Here is a 17,543-nt window from a genome sequence, read left to right as displayed (position 1 = left end):
CACCACCTGGACGCATGGCAGGGCTGTGTTGGTTGTTGTCACACCTTGTGAGATGACTGGCCCCAAAATTATTGAGACAAATTGTTCCAAATTAACATGTCCTTGGTAGAACTGCAGCTAAGGTATTGCAAGACACATTGGTGTAGATGGTTTTAAACATACATGCATAACAAGGTTTTGTTACATAAAATGTGAATTATCTTCTTCTTTTTTGTTTTACTTTTAAGGGTGAAAAATGAGAAAACTGTTCTTTACTTAGCAACGTGGACCTGGCTGTTTGCCTGAGAAAGGCAGTCAAATATATTACTATCAGATCTTTTACACTGGGTCCTCTGGCCTCTGAATTACGCACATTGTGGCTACTTACTCATGAGACAGAACATCCAGCTCTCACTTATGCAGCCTACTTTTGTTTTACATTTTCATGTGTCACTTCGAGGACATCATTACTTTCTCTGACATGCACAACCTCTGTTCTCCTGTTCCGCGTTCCAAGTTTGCACACTTTTATGGGACCGAAGCAACAACATGACAATTTGAGTTAAGCAGCTATCTTTCTGTTGGAGGTTGCAGGGTTCATGCTTTTTGGCAGGCAGCCACCCTGTTCCTTGAGTATTACACGTAATCCTTACCAGCTGTGGGTTGCTGCTGTGCAGCTGACCTTACACCTTTAACTCACAGTGGAGGTGGGCAAGCGAAAAGAGACTTCTCCTACCTGATCTAATAAATAATCATATTGTATACATATGGCAGAGATTTCTCTCATGTCTCGCTGTGGGCCTTTTGCATGTACCAACTGCCTGGCTACCAGATGCTGTCAATAAATCCTGACTTTCCATGTAAAATTAATGACTTGCTGAAATAGACACTTTTCGTGTAAGTGAAACATGTACTTTTGCCCTCTCCAGTTGAGCTGAGTTCAGGTTAAGACCCTCTCCTCGCCTATTAGCCATTTACTGGCCCCAAACACAGTTACAAAGTTATTGTAAGTGTTTTATTCTGCATCAGTATAATAGAGACACACACAACAAGGCGGACTCATATTGTTGCTCCTCAGAGGGGTATGACTCTATCCTGTCCACTCCTTCTCATTTCATTTTACTATCTTAGTTTCTCAGCTCTTGGAAATCCCAAAGGCCAAACATTATTCACCAAACAAGAACTACAGAAAGATGTTTTGAACAATTATTTCAAAGTGGCTGTAGACAACTTTTCAACCAAGAGCATTTCCAGGTGTTTTCATTGTTTGCGCCGCTGTCAAAAAGACAACCGGATCGCTTTCTGTTTATTAGCAGCCTGACAAGAAACAACCATACGAATCCCAATTTGACCTAGAAACCACATTCTCGGTGCTATAATAAAGGCGGAGTAAACATCCGGTAGTATTGATAAGCTGCCACTTTGTGTTTCTTACTGATCCAGTAGAAAGAAGGCCAACTGAATGTCAATTTGGAACCCTCTCAAGTCCCAGGGGTAGTATCAAACTCTGTTTCCCTGTCGAGATTTGTTTCTCCCTAGCCAGAATTCGACACAACACCAGGATGCTTGATTAACCTAATCTCAACCTAACCTCAGCCTAACTCTTTAAGCTTTAAGCTAGCGCTTACCTTAATCTAATTGTAACAGATAGCTAACCTGTTTCCATGTCAACGCTTTCGTCTGGCTAGGGGGAACAGATGTTGATGGGAAAACAGAGTTCGATACAACACCGGAGCTCGCTCCATCGGGTGAATGCTCATCCGAGGTTCACTCTTGTTTCACCTTTGTTTCTGTCACTCTCCCTGTTCACCTTCTTTGCCTCCTTTGTCAACAGGGTTATTTTTCTCTTGCCGGGTAGAGTTGTCACTGTCACTTCGGTTGGTCCACCGTCCATCGTTTCTGCTACTGGGCATAGCTACCGGGGGAAACAAAAGCACTATCCTCTTCCTATTTTGGTTGCACAATGGTTGGTGCACTTCCTTTGTGCCGTAAATGGAGCCTTAATTTTCCCATGAGATCGTACCCGGTGGCAGACAGAATTGTGTAGTGAAAGCGAGGCTTATAGGGAACCAATCTAAACACCGATGGTGTCATTATTCCATAGCCATTACAAGTGTATCTTTTTATCTATCTGTGCTATCAAAATGTACTTCATAATGATAAGTTAAAGCAAAAAAAAAAGAAGTTGTCTACTGCCGCTTTAATGTGCCCATTGGATGGGTAATCTCAATCAAAAGAGCAATCCATGGCACTTTTCAACATAGCATAAATTAAAAGCCTTGGTTCATAATGTAATGCCCAGTAATTTTTATATTTAGTGATTCTGACCAAATCTAATTAGTATTACAAAAAAAAAATCATCAGAAATGGAGACATTTAAAGAGGTTGGGTTTTTTTGGGATGGACTTTGGTGTTTTACTCAACAATGTTATTCACCATGTCCCATCTTGTTCACCGTGGTCCCATGGTACAACATGTTAATGCATCTGGAAGGTTTTTTGTAGTCATATTAATGTACTTCAAGTTGCTCAGAAGCATATTTGGTGGAGGGTTCCTGTTTTTCAGCTTGTCAGTTCCACACCGGGAACAACATAAAACAATACAAGAAATCCCAACCTGAAGTCACACACTTGGAAACTGACCATAGCTGCTAGATGCTACCTTTTGGAAAAACATGGACCACCTGAATAGTCACTTGGGAATGTGAATCTTTTATTTTCTTTTTGTTTTATTTCTGGGAGACAGCAAGCTTTAGGTTTTCATCTGCATGTTGACATTAAAAGCCTTTAGGAAAATATCAGTGGAGAATGCATCCTTTGCTTTCCCATGTTTGCTTATTGTACTACAATGCTCTTAATGACTGACCTTAGCTGGTATTATGATTAACTAATATCTCTAAAGTCAAAAAGAGAGAGAGGAAAGAAAACACACTAGTGAATTAGGACAGATGTACAATGAGATAATCGCATACCAAAAAAAAAAAAATCATCTGGCATATTCTTGTACAATGAGGACATGTTTTCTTTTTTTGTGTGTTTTTCCTTTGTTACTTTTTCATCGTTGGCATCGGGTCATTTGAAGCCGAGTCTCTCAGTTTCATCCAGCTGGTCACCATGGCCATTGACTTGAATGATGAGCTGTGCGGCAATAGCTACAAACACGGGGGAGCTTGTCACAAAATGCCGAGTAGCAGCCGGTACACTTGTAATGACGTTATTCAGGCCAAGTCACGCAAAGGAGCCTGCAATCCATAAGCCAGACAGCTTGTCAGAGTCTCGGTGACATCTTGACGGCTCTCCTGTGTAAGCGAGGCAAGGCTTCAAGGCAATGCCTCTCCTTTCCCCATACATATTTTAGTCTCTTTCTCATCGCACACTTCTTGTGCTCTGCAGAAACTCCACGGTCATGTTGTCAGAAAAACAGGCAAGGAGTTGGGGGACAACTTACATGTGCCTTTTACTTGATTACTTTTTAAGATGTTCAGCAATGTCCCGTCCGGGTACAACAAACATATTTTATGAGCCACTGACATTAGCCATGTTAACCATTCAGTCTGAACATGGTTAGATAATAGTTTGAAAGGGAGCTTGTATAATGGTATTGATATTGTGAGAGTGTAATTATATTTTTTTTACCACATCCTGTCAGGCGCTTGAAGAATTTAATGAGAGAGCATCTCCCCTCAGCAACAAGATAAATTGAAAATATGGTCTTCATTCTGCCAGCACCACCCTTTATGGAAAACCATATATCTCCACTTCTATTCAGAGAGGATGATGAAAGAGGACATATCCCCATTTTAACCGAACAAAGAACTTGTCACCCTCCTTCTACAAGATTAGCATCTCAAAAGGGACCCTTACCTTCTGATTAAAGGGCGAGCGCAAGTCTCAGAATCCACAAAGGGTTTCAAATACAGAATTTAGTTTAGGAGACTTGGGTGTTGGCAACTAAATGCTTGCTTAATCAGGTTGTACACTTCACTTCAAACCACACTAGTGAAAGATTATGAGTTATGAAGACACAAAACTTGGCTGACCGTTTCACTCATCCAGCCTGCAAAGGAAATGCACGGTGTTGCGAATGGCTAAAACCAGTCCGACATCAAACCAGGTCGCTCTGCATCGATCCTCTGATATCAGAGCAGGCATGCATTTAGTGATGTTATAGTTACAATAATTGTGCTATATTAGAACTATAATTCTACTTTTAAAACATTATTTGGATGTTTAAAAATAACATGCAATCATAATCATAGAAAGATCACCATTCATAACCATTACATTTGCTGCTGATATTTTCACACACTTGATTTTGATATTGCTTTGTCCGCATACTCTAAATATAAAGTGCTTTTTTTTCTTTTAAGTTTCAATTTAATGGTTCTGTCTTTTTTTCTCTAAGGCACCACAGCTTGGGACCCTCATGGGTGTCTACCTGCCCTGTATCCAGAATATTTTTGGGGTGATCCTCTTCCTGCGGATGACCTGGATGGTGGGCATTGGAGGGGTCTTCGGCTCTTTTATTATCGTCTTTATGTGTTGCTCCACGGTGAGTCAAAATACATTGCACCAGGGCCGTCCCCACTACTGCACATCCCACCTTTTGGGTTATGTTACCTCTGTTTTCAATAGACGCTTCACTCCATTGTCAAAGGTTTGAAGACTACACAGAATCAAGGAATAAGAGAAAAGGGGAACATTTAGACACTATTTAGCTCACAAGCAATTCAGTTTATTAATATTTCACAGTAGCGTCAAACTTGAGTCATCCTATCATAATCGAAAACAAAAACTATTTATCCTCTAATTTGCATTTGTGTTTCAAAGGATGATTGCATTCTCATGTCACACCAGTGATACATGGAATGCCACAACTTGAAACACTGACAATAATATGTATATACGTAATAAATATATATGCTAATGTACTTAAAGTCCCCCTCCAGTCATGTTTGAAGATGTATGAAATGCTCTGCTTGATATATAATAAATTGTCTGATGCGTTTTTTTCTGCAAAATAGGTTCAATCAATTATCTTGTCGACTCTGCTCATCAAACAGTAACTTCTGCTTGTTTTCTGTTTTGCTTGCTACTGTACAGCAATGACATGCGATCAGGGCAGGCACCCTGCCTACCCTGTGATAACTTAATCAAAATAACCATACAGCATATCAAAATCTCACTCTAGTTTCAAGTATGCTGTGTTATAACTAGGGCCCTACCAAATTCACGGCCGTGAAAACCGCGTCACGGACCGTGAAATCAGCCTCTTCCCGTGTAATTGACCATTTGCCGTGAAATGCAGTGAAATGCAGAATTTAAGTGCGCAACTAGTTTGAGGAAATACTGTGCTGACATGATTGACATTTTGGATGCGCGAATAAAAGCATTCACGTGTCTAAGACTTTGATTCGTTAAATGAGCATCCGGGGTGGTCGCAATGATCATTTTTGTTACTAGCATAGTTTGAGTTAGCTGTCGTCAGCATGTTAGCTTAGGCCCTTACGTATTGAAGATGTCGAAATCTAAAACCTCAAAAAACACGACTGCAGACGACAGAGTAATTGAGTTTGGAAAACATATTTTACACGCTGATGGCGGGAAATTATTTTGTACGAGTTGTAATATCTCCTTAGATCACAGTCGACGAGCAACGATTCAGCGTCACTTGGAAAGTGAAACTCGTCTCAACAAAAAGAGGGCTGCCGAAAAAGAACCACAAGGTGGAACCAACAAGAAGCAAAAACAATTTCATCGATGTTTAAGAAAACAACCGAGAGCACTGAGTCTCGACATTTGGCGACCATGGAGCTTGTTGAGGCGTTTGCTAGTGCTAACATACCGCTGGAGAAGCTTGATCACCCGAAACTGAGGGACTACCTTCAACGTAACGGGAGACATGCGGGCGGTTTACCCAGTGCAAATAAGCTCCGACAAGACTACCTTCCTAAGCTGTTTGACGCACAATTTGAAGAGGTAAAATCTATCATAAATTCATGTGAATCGTTTTCAATTATTTCGGATGAGTCCACCGACGAGCAGGACAATTATGTTTTGCATGTTATTTTCGATTTCATGTCGGACAAGGCCGAAGATGTTGAGACTGGAACTCTAACAGCAGTGCTGGCCGACTGTGCTTACTTGGATGCTGTAAACTATACCACTGTTTCACAAGCCGTAATTAAAACCCTCACAAAATATGGTGCAGACTTTAACAAAGTATCTGCTTTCATTAGTGACAATGCAACCTACATGACGAAGTCATACAAATCTGTTCTCCAGGGTCTCATGCCATCTCGGTGCATATCACTTGCAATGCCCACATTATTTCTCTGGTGAGTGAGTTGTGGAGAGCTGAGTTTCCTAGAGTAGATAAGTTAGTGAGCTACGTCAAAAAAGTGTTTAAGCATTGTCCCAGTCGCAAACTACACTATCGGGAAAGCATTGCAGAGAAGTCAGGGGAAACGGTGGGGAAAATTGCCCTTCCACCTGAACCAGTGATTACGAGATGGAACTCGTGGTTTCGGGCTGTACAGTATCACGCAGCTCATCTGGAGTTTCACGCAGATTTTGTGGAACAGGAGCTCGCACTGACACCCCGAACACAGGCATTGACCGAACTGTTAAATCTTTTACACGATCCTCACCTGAATGAGGAGGTCAAATTCATTTCCAAAAATGCCACTAAGCTAATGGACTTGATCACTTGGTTTGAATCTCGACATGTATTAATTCACAAGGCGCACAACAGGGTCATGGATTTGCTCTTTTGGGCAGAAGCACAGGCGAATGAAATTCACTCCGAGTGTGCAGATTTAAATGCCAGTGCTCATCACTTGTTTTCTGGCATGATACAAAAGATCAGGCAGTATTACTGCTACGGAGACGAGTCAAACGAGAACATTATGCAAAGTAGATTTAAACAACCAGCGGCCGAATTCCTGAAAGCAGTGCGCATTTTTGACCCTGCACAAATACTTATTTTGACGGTGGATTTAAATTCACTCAGCACGGACATTCCTGGATTTGACAAAAACTGTAGGCTGGAATTGCCGAACTACAAACACATCGCACAAGAGGTGGACACAACTTTACCAGTGCTAGCTTTTTGGAAATCCTCCGAATCTAGGCTACCACATCTTGCTAAAGTAGCGTGGCGCTGTCTGTCAATCCCGACGAACTCTGTGGACGCGGAGAGGGCCATGTCAAAACATGGACAAGTATTTTCATCGCAGAGACAGAGCATGAAGCCAAGCACCGTCGCAGGATGCTCAATGCTTACATTCAACCACTAGTACGGTTATGCTGTGTACAGTAGGCTGGGCTATTAAGGCCCTGTGTGAATAAAAAGTGTAATTTAATCATTGCCGTGAAATGTCGCATTTTTCTTATAGAATCCGTGAAATCTGTGATTTTCGAGAAACTAGGTCCGTGAAATTGAGCGAAATGTACCGTGAATTTGGTAGGGCCCTAGTTATAACGTATTTCTAATATTTTATGTCCTTGTCCTTTTTAAGTCCTTAAATTTCTAAGAGCGAAACACCATATAGCGCACAAGCTCATCTACTTTTGCGATGGGAAGGGTAGGCTCTGCTTTTTTCAGGACTTGCCTTTAACGTTGTGAATTTCGGTTTGCGTATTGCGTAGCTTAAGGTGAAATCAACACGAGGAAAGCCACTGCTTATGGCGGGAGTGCGAGCCAATCGGAGCCATCAAGGTGCTAAACTGCTACAATGTCATAGATATCTGTGCTATCAATAAAGCAGGCTAGCTCATTTGAATTTGAGCAGCTTAGCTACACTTAAGAGCGAAATCAGTAATGTCGACCATCGTATGTCTTCAGAGTTTTAATAAACCCGATTACCAGCAAAAAATTACTTGTCATCAAGCAAGGCAGGCCTACACCAGCTCTCCCTGACACTCTTCAACAGAACATTCAAGATGAGGTAAATGCAGCCCCTTTCGTGTCCGTACAAGTTGATGAGACCACTGACACAACCAGCAAAGCTCAGCTATCTGTTGTATTGCGGTATGTCTGTCAAAATGGAGTTAAAGAGCCATTTTTGGGATTTAGTGATGTAATGTTGTGTAATGTAATGATGTGAGGCAATGGTGTTACTTAGTCATTTCACAGCTGCAATATATGGACAAAAGTATTGGGACACACCTCTTAATCACTGAATTCAGGTGTTTCATTCAGACCCATTTGCCACAGGTGTATAACATCGAGCTCCTAATATGTCTCGTAACATTACTAAAACAAGTCAAGTCAGTTTTATTTGTATAGCCCATTATCACAAATCACAAATTTGCCTCAGTGGGCTTTATAGCAACACAACATCCTGTCCTGAGATCCTCGCATCAGAACAACTCCCTAAAAAAAAAAAAAACCTTTAACAGGGAGAAACCTCAGGGAGAGCAACACAGGAGGGATCTCTCTCCCAAGACAGACAGACATGCAATGGATGTTGTGTGTACAGAATAAAACACAATTTACAGAATACAACATTGAAAGAAGATAACAGAATTATAATGGAATTATAAAATATATGAAGAATATGATGAGAAGGATGCCAAGCAGTGTCCAGATGCCACCAGAACAGTCCAGGACCCAAGCCATGCAAATAACAGCGCCATGTAGACAGCCCCCACCTAAAAAAAACAAAAACCCCATTAGTCACACATCTGAGTGAGAGAAGGATAAAACATTGAAACGTGATAACAAAATTATATTATTATATGGCTTTATAAGATATATTAAAAGAAAATGTGATGAAGGGGATGCCAAGTAGTCTCCAGGTGGCGACCACCATCACCATGGAGACCTGGGAGGAGGACAGACTGCACGTGCACACGGGAGACTCACATTACATCACACCATTCACACACACAGAAGAAGAGAAAGGAGAAGACATCGTTCAGAGAGAGAGAAAAGATGTGAGAGAAGAGAACAGTTTTCAATAGTCAATAATCTATATGCTATGATCTCATTGGCAGAACAGTGCTTGGTAAATTCATTGAGACAGAAACCGACCCGCCATGCAGTACAGGTTGGAAAGTATTCAATTTAAAGGCAACTAAATGTAGGCTAAGGCAAAAAGATGAGTTTTAAGTTTGGATTTAAAGGGCTCAGCAGACTCTGATTGTCTGGTGGCAGCAGGCAGGTTGTTCCACAAGAACGGGGCCCGACAGGAAAAGGCCCCGCCACCAGCTGACTTCTTTACACCACATGTACATGCTAACAAGGTTAAAAACTTAATTTTTATCAGAGGGGGTCTTTAAATGGCTTTTTGATCTTGTGACAGCATCTCAGTGTTCGGCAAAAGCCACAAACTGGGGGGGGGGGTATTAGGCCAGAATTAAACCTTGGGTAGTGGTAAATGATCTCATCCGATCTGAATCCAACACTACCCCCTCTTGCAATAGCCTCGGTTCATTCCTCAGTTGCCACACGTGGCTGCAAATGGCCCTGTCTGAAGTTGGGCATTACGTCAGAATAGTTTGGTTCATCTGGCTCACCTCCCATTATGCAATAAACACTGATCCCAAGAGGAACCCTCTGGGCTCTCAGCTTTGACTTTGTAAGTTCTCAGAATCGATCACAGACTTTTCATATTTATTTAGGTGAGGCCTTAGTTCTTGTAAATGGATTACATTTATATAGCGCTTTTCCAGCTGCAACAGGCACTCAAAGCTCTTTACAATCAATGAGTGCCTCACATTCACCCACGCGCACAAATACTCATACACCGACGGCAGTGTCAGCCATGCAAAGCGACAACCAGCTCATTGGGAGCAGTTAGGGGTTTGGTGTCTTGCTCAAGGACACCTCAACATTTTTGCAAGGAGGAGCCGTGGATTGAACCAGCAGCCCCCCAGTTACCACACAATCTGCTCTACCTCCTGAGCCGCTGTCATCCACTTGTGCAGAGAGAGACTTTTTTTTTTACTTTTAAAAAAAAAACTTTAATACAATGTCACATTCACAGCAGTTTTGAACTAAGACTCATAGAAACAGACAGAAATAACATTATCTGAAAACATTACTAAACATTAATTCATCATTCATCACTGAACAAATGGCATCATTATAATAATACCGATTTACAAACACAACCATGCTATTCATTCATTTATGAAATTTAAAATCAATCAAAACTGGCTTTTATGAGAGAGGTGAACACAGGAACCATTTCTTCACACAGTTTCCCTTCTAGCTTGTTCTTTCTGGTGATATACAGTGCATCCGGAAAGTACTCGCACCCCTTCACTTTCCTCACATTTTGTTATGTTACAGCCTTATTCCAAAATGGATTAAATTCCTTTTTTTTCCTCATCAATCTACATGCAATACCCCGTAATGACAAAGTGAAAAAGGTTTTGTAGAAATTTTTGCAAATTTATTAAAAATAAAAACCGAAATATTGCATGTACATAATTATTCACACCCTTTACTCAGTACTTGGTTGAGGCACCCTTGGCAGCGATTACAGCCTCAAGTCTTGGGGTATTCTCCCATTCTTCTCTGCAGATCCTCTCGAGCTCTGTAAGGTTAGATGGGGAGCGTCGCTGCACAGCTATTTTCAGGTCTTTCCAGAGATGTTCAATGGGGTTCAAGTCCGGGCTCTGGCTGGGCCACTCAAGGACATTCACAGACTTGTCCCGAAGCCACTCCTTTGTTGTCTTGGCTGTGTGCTTAGGGTTGTTGTCGTGCTGAAAGGTAAACCTTTGCCCCAGTCTGAGGTCCTGAGCACTCTGGAGCAGGTTTTCATCAAGGATCTCTCTCTGTACTTTGCTCCATTCATCTTTCCCTTGATCCTGACTAGTCTCCCTGTTCCTGCCGCTGAAAAACATCCCCACAGCATGATGCTGCCACCACCATGCTTCACTGTAGGGATGGTATTAGCAAGATGATGAGAGGTGCCTGGTTTCCTCCAGACGTAACGTTTGGCATTCAGGCCAAAGAGTTCAATCTTGGTTTCATCAGACCAGAGAATCTTGTTTCTCGTGGTCTGAGAGTCCTTTAGGTGCTTTCTGGCAAACTCCAAGCGGGCTGTCATGTGCCTTTTACTGAGCAGAGGCTTCCGTCTGGCTACTCTACCAGAAAGGCCTGATTGGTGGAGTGCTGCAGAGATGGTTGTCCTTCTGGAAGGTTCTCCCATCTCCACAGAGGAACGCTGGAGCTCTCTCAGAGTGACCATCGGGTTCTTGGTCACCTCCCTGACCAAGGCCCTTCTCCCCCGATTGCTCAGTTTGGCTGGGCGGCCAGCTCTAGGAAGAGTCCTGGTGGATCCAAACTTCTTCCATTTACGAATGATGGAGACCACTGTGCTCTTTCGGACCTTAGAAGCTGTAGAAATTTTTATGTACGCTTCCCCAGATCTGTGTCTCGATACAATCCTGTCTCGGAGGTCCACAGACAATTCCTTTGACTTCATGGCTTGGTTTCTGCTCTGACATGCACTGTCAACAGTGGGACCTTATATAGACAGGTGTGTGCCTTTCCAAATCATGTCCAATCCATTGAATTTACTAGAGGTGGACTCCAATCAAGATGTAGAAACATCTCAAGGATGATCAGTGGAAACAGGATGAACCTGAGCTCAATTTTGAGTGTCATAGCAAAGGGTGTGAATACTTATGTACATGCAATATTTCAGTTTTTTATTTTTAATAAATTTGCAAAAATGTCTACAAAACCTTTTTCCCTTTGTCATTATGGGGTATTGTGTGTACATTGATGAGAAAAAAAAGGAATTTAATCCATTTTGGAATAAGGCTGTAACATAACAAAATGTGGGGAAAGTGAAGGGGTGTGAATACTTTCCGGATGCACTGTATATTGACAGCTTAGCTTCACCAGGAAGGCAGTGTAAAAGTTGCCACTTTGTTGTATTTTTTTGTTTTGTTATCCTGCTCCAAAAATAAAAGCAGTTTTAGACCAAACTTCATTAAAGGAAGTAAACAAACAATCTAAAACACCAAAAAGTTCCCTAAGTCTACTGCAGTCTAAAAAACAATGAAAAACAGTTTCTACCAACCCACAGAGAGGACATTCATTAGAACAGTGTGATTAATTATAGCGATAAAAGAATACGCTGCACCAGCTCCATGTAATGTTCTCTACTGTAAGGCACCTGTTCGCTTGTTTAAAGGCAACACCATAGTTTAGGACTCTCCAAACTGGCTTCACATTGTTGCTGACGCTAGGTTTTTCCCTCCAAACTGAATCTATTTTACCATTCAGCTTATTCAAAACATTTATACAACATCTGTAGATTACTTTTCCCTTCACAGTATGTAGATCTAAGTCTTTTCTCTGTTTGAGACAGAGAGAGCGAGAAAGAGAGAGAGTTTTAGGATTGTTAGAGGGTCCTTGCACAAAGGTTTGAGGCCATGCACTTGACTTGAATGGGGTTGAAATTAATTAACTATAGCCTGGACCTGAACCTAATCAGGCTCAAGAGAGATCGGTACACTCGTAAAACACTTGCCACCCAACAAGTAAACGGTGATGAGATGTCAGAATTAGGGTGATGTGATTATGGCTACCATCTTGATGAGTCGTGAAGTAAAACAGTTTCAGTAAGAATTGGTACGCTCTGTCATGTCCATCTACCTCAGGTGTGTATGTAAGTAACCTGCTAACATCTATTTCAGCATGTCTGATATATTTTCTGCACCATTGCACTTTGTTACCTCTTATGTCGCCTGAATATAGTCAATCCTTGTGTATACATCTGAAGATTGTTGTGTTGCAGTGTTGTTATTCTATGTTAAGTACACCGAGAGAGCCACGAAACCAGAGTCAAATTCCATGTTGTGCAAACCTACATGGCCAATAAACATGAATCTGACTCTGACTGTGGTAATCTAAATGTGATGTGAAAAAAAAAACGTAATGCCTTTCTTCAGACTCCTAAAAGATAAATGTTACTACATCAAAACTTAAATTAGCACCAAACGTTATACACCAGTTTCTGGCAGCTGTTTTTACATTAGCTGACAAGGTGCCAAAGTCTTCATGAAACAAATCAGAGCGGTTTGAGAGCACCTTTGGCACATCTATCGGAAACAAGTTCTTGTCTCTTTCAGTCAAGAGCTTTCCAGTCAGACAGTTTAATAAAGTCTCATAAGTTACGGTGAGTGTCTCCTGTCTGACCTAAGACCTTGTTGGTTTATTTGTTTTTGTTCTGTTAGGGCAGTAAATGGATTTGAGTCTGAATGAAAGACCCTTTAATTACTCTTCAGCTTGCATGTCTGTGAACATGGCCTTGTGAGGACTGATGTGTCAATAATAACAAATAGTCAAGGCTAAGCGTTTTCGGTTTTTATTTTTCAAAGCTATCCAACATGCCGAATTTCGCCACTAGAGGACACTGTTATATAACCTCACACGAACAACTTTTGGATCCGTGGAAACATAAAATCCAGGTGAAAATCAGTTTGAAATCTGGGTATTTTTCGGTGAAAATCGATAAAAACCGAAAACGCTGAGCCTTACAAATAGAACAGAAAATTATAGAAGGTTGAATCAGTTCATCTGGGCACAACGTTTACTGACAGACATGTTTCATCACTCATCCTTTCACACTGGCCAAAAAACCCGCTAACATCCGCCGTTGGTGGTCAATGTAAAAAAAAGTGTACAATCGGCATTCACTCCCGGGTCAATTAACTGCAATAGTCACGGCTATTTATCGGCTTCACCTCCTGTCGGCATTGACGTAAACGCGACACCAGGTAGACACGCGAATTTGCGCGATGACGTAGCGCCTTTGTCCGTGCGTCATAAAATCGCGCCGGCAACTGAGGAAAAACGTCATGCAACAGCGATTTCGATCTTCACATTAAACAAGATGCAACACTGGCAAGAGAGCGAAGTGAGAGAGCAGCGCTCGAACATCGTTCAGTCTGCGTTGAGTTTGTATGTTTGAGAAAGAGACTGAAGTACAAGATATAAAAAAGTAACATTAACCGCAGTCTCCCTGGCTTCCATGCTGCGTTCTACCGTTTAGTTCCCTGTTTTCCGGCGCGTTCGTGACATCATGAACGTCATGACGTCAAATATGACGCTGCAAAAGGAAAAAAGAAAGGCAAACTCGTCTGCTGGCAAAAAAAACGTCTGCTGGCAGTCAGACCGGGTCTGCAGACACTGTGAAAGGAGTCAATTGGCTATTTTTAGCGGGTTTACCCGCGTTTAAAAAACCCGCGTATACACGCTAACTTTGGTGTAAAAATAAGTGACCTCTTCAGTCTAAACTGACTGCAGGTATCCCCACCCGTATAAACAGTACAGTTGCACAACGACCGAAACCAGCGACCAGTTCCATATGCAAATATGGGTGTGACCATTAACTAGAGTTACAATGGTCATGTTTGTTATTCACAGAGAATTTGGGAATGTTTGCAATCACAGCATTGTAAGATGGTGATATGTACTCTTACTCGCGCCAGAAATTTGGTCCACCCCCAAGGATTGGGTGCCCTGGCACAAACAGAGCAGTTTCATTGTAGACTGTTAAGTGCCAGGAGGATTGCCGTGACTTGTACATTGGGGGAAATAAACAGACACTGGCCAAGAAGATAGCACAACACAGAAGAGCTAAGGCGTCAGGCCACGACTCCGCAGTCTACACCAGCCATTCTCAACCGCTGGACCGTGGCCCACTGGCGGGCTGCAGAGCACCATCCAGTGGGCCGCGGAGGTCGCCTGTTTGAACTGAGAAAAGAAGTGCATGCATTTCTTGATGAGAAGCAGTCCCCTCTGACAGAGCATTACATCGATGATGACTTTTGTGCAAAACTAGCCTATTTATCAGACATTTGATCAGCTGAATATGTCAATGCAAGGAAGTAACAGCACCGTGTTTTTGGTTTCAGACAAAATTGAGGGGTTCAGGAAAAAACTCATCCTTTAGAACATGAGAGTCAAAGAGGGACAAATGGTTATGTTCCCACTCCTGAGTGAAACTTTGGAAGGTTCTCCTCCTGTTAACATTTCCAATGTTGTCACCCAGCATTTAACTCAGTTGTCAAATAAATTTTCAGATTACTTCCCAGAAGACCCCCAGAATGGAAATCTTTAGGTTTTAGACCCGTTCTCAGTGGATCCTGCATCTGAAGACATGACCCTGTCCACTGTGTTGGAAAACCAGCTGATGGAACTATCAGCTGACAGCAGCCTGAAGCTTCAACTCGCACAAGTTGACCTTGCTTCATTCTGGATATTGGCTGCCAATGAATGTCGCTCTCTGTCACAATGGGCAATCAAATTTCTGTTGCCTTTCACCACCACATACCTGTGTGAGTCAGGGTTTTCCATTGTGACTGTTACAAAATCAAAGGCTAGGAACAGACTGCAAGTAACTTTGAATGCTACTGTGCGAATCAGCCTCTCACCCATCCCATCCCGGCTTGATCTGATAATTTCTCAGAAGCAACCCCAAGTATCTCACTGAGGGCAAGTAGAATATTTAATTCAGTCAATGCAGCTGACAGTGACACAGCAATCGTTTACAGGTCAGAATACCCCTTTATTTATTTTATAAAGCTCATCTCATCCTACTGTCTCTTTGGGTAAAAATTTCCGCTAAAAGTCTCAAGTGTAAGCAAAACTGTGATGCTGTACATTTAAATCCAGCACTCAGCCTGTGCAGCCTTCTCTCTCTAAGCCGTACAACCAAACTACGTGGAAATACCTCAGTAAAAATTTGGATCGTTTTTAGGACGGCAGCAGGGCGTATGCTAAAAATAAACTGGAGCCCTGCGATCATCATGCATATGGGATTTCCTTCATTCCCACTGAGTAGAAGTGATCCAACTGCGGCCTTCACGTAAAAGCAGTCGGTGTCAGAATGGGCTGTATGCCAACCAGAGCCGGGGCAAGTGGGCCGTTTGCTACTCCAACGAGGATATTCTGCCTACTGCTTCCATTTTAACTCTGTTTGATGTGGAAAGCTCTCCCTGTCGAGTAAATCCTACTTAAATCCCGTTTTGTCCTGAGGTAGACTAAATCCTCTGGAATACATTTTACAGTTATTCGTTTTACTTACTGAGGTAGCCCATCATTTTTACATACAAGAGGTGCATGTATATGTATATTCTGGATTTCCGGGTGGATGTTGTCGTGCTCCCCAAAATTTGGACAACGGTAGTTATTTAAACAGCTTTTATATTCTCTTGATGTTGCCAAAACCCCGGGCCACACCTCCAATCTCCCTCCAAATGCTCCATCCCCCACCCCCACCCCCAACGCCCAAGTGATAGAGTGCTGTCATTGGTATTCAATGATAACCTTATATGCTAAACTGGATTTATGTCGACCAAGGAGAGAGAAGAGCAGATGATATTCAGATTGTGACTACCATGCCTATTTATCAGTATGCAGGGACAACACTACAATGTCCAGCTCCTGGGATCTGGTGTAGCTATAAAACCCACTTCTATATCAGCCAGCTGTTCAGCTATAAATGGGCAGTAGTGTGGACCATGCAACAATACACAGTTTTCACTATACTAAATAAGACTGGCAACAGAAAGTTTCTTTTTGTCAAGAGCGGACATCTGTTTTTGAAGCAACACTGAACAGAGAGGCCTATATGTGCATAATTAGTACATCATACAGTATATTAGATGACATTTGACTGCTTCTACTTGCCGTGACTTGTACATCAGGAAAACCAAACACACTGGCAAAGAGGATGGCACAACACAGAAGCGCCACCTCATCAGGCCAGGACTTCACAGTCTACACCCATCTACAGGCCAGTGGCCACACTTTCAAGGATGAGGATGTGCACATCCTTGATAGGGAGGAACACTGGTTTGAACGGGGAGTCAAAGAGGCCATCTCAGTAAAGAGGGAACGACCATCCTTGAACGGGGGGTGGGGGGTGGAATAGTACATCTATCGCCATCTTACAATGCTGTGACTGCAACTATTCCCTAATCCTCTCTGAATAGTGCACATGGCCATTGTATCTCTAGTTAATGGTCACGGCAATTTGCATATGAAACCGATCACTGATTTCAGTTGTTATGCCACTGTACTGTTTATAAGGGTGGGGAAACCTGCAGTCAGTTTACACTTAGATGAGTAATGAAATGTTTCTCTCAATAAATGTTGTGTCCAAATGAACTGATTCAACTTTCTGTGATTTCCTTACCTGGATTATTGAGCATGCATCAAGACATTTGACTACTTCAATCAATCACTCAACAAACCACTCAAGCATTGTTTATATGGAACATTTCTTACATACAAGTGCAATGCAATGCGCTCAACATGAGAATCTGCTACTACTTTAGGGGGTCCCCACAGCGGATCAACCATTTCCATTTCTTCCTGCCATCTGCATCTTCCTCTTCAATGCGTTCAACATGTAAATGAATAAAAGAAATTAATAAAAGTATGCAAACAATTTAAAAAAATGTATAAAATGCAGAAATAGATATTTGTACACACACAAAAAGGTGAACACAAATCCCATGTTTGGGTAAGGGTCAAGTGCATGTGTATATGTGCATGTGTGGCTATGTGCATTTGGCAGGATATGGGTT

General features: G+C 42.0%; 1 protein-coding gene across 1 annotated transcript in view; it reads left to right on the top strand.

Annotated features, from left to right (window-relative positions):
• slc12a5b (solute carrier family 12 member 5b) overlaps nt 1–17,543 on the top strand; it is a 54,336-nt gene that overhangs the window by 6,047 nt on the left and 30,746 nt on the right. The window contains exon 4 of the mRNA XM_056275332.1: nt 4,384–4,530. Within this exon, the coding sequence (XP_056131307.1) occupies nt 4,384–4,530 (147 nt within the window). The remainder of the gene's footprint in view (nt 1–4,383; nt 4,531–17,543) is intronic.

This window comes from Lampris incognitus, chromosome 2 (genome assembly GCF_029633865.1).
Source record: "Lampris incognitus isolate fLamInc1 chromosome 2, fLamInc1.hap2, whole genome shotgun sequence".
Classification (NCBI taxonomy): Eukaryota; Metazoa; Chordata; class Actinopteri; order Lampriformes; family Lampridae; genus Lampris; species Lampris incognitus.
Note: the sequence above shows the minus strand (reverse complement) of the source record. Positions and strands in the feature narration are given on the sequence as shown.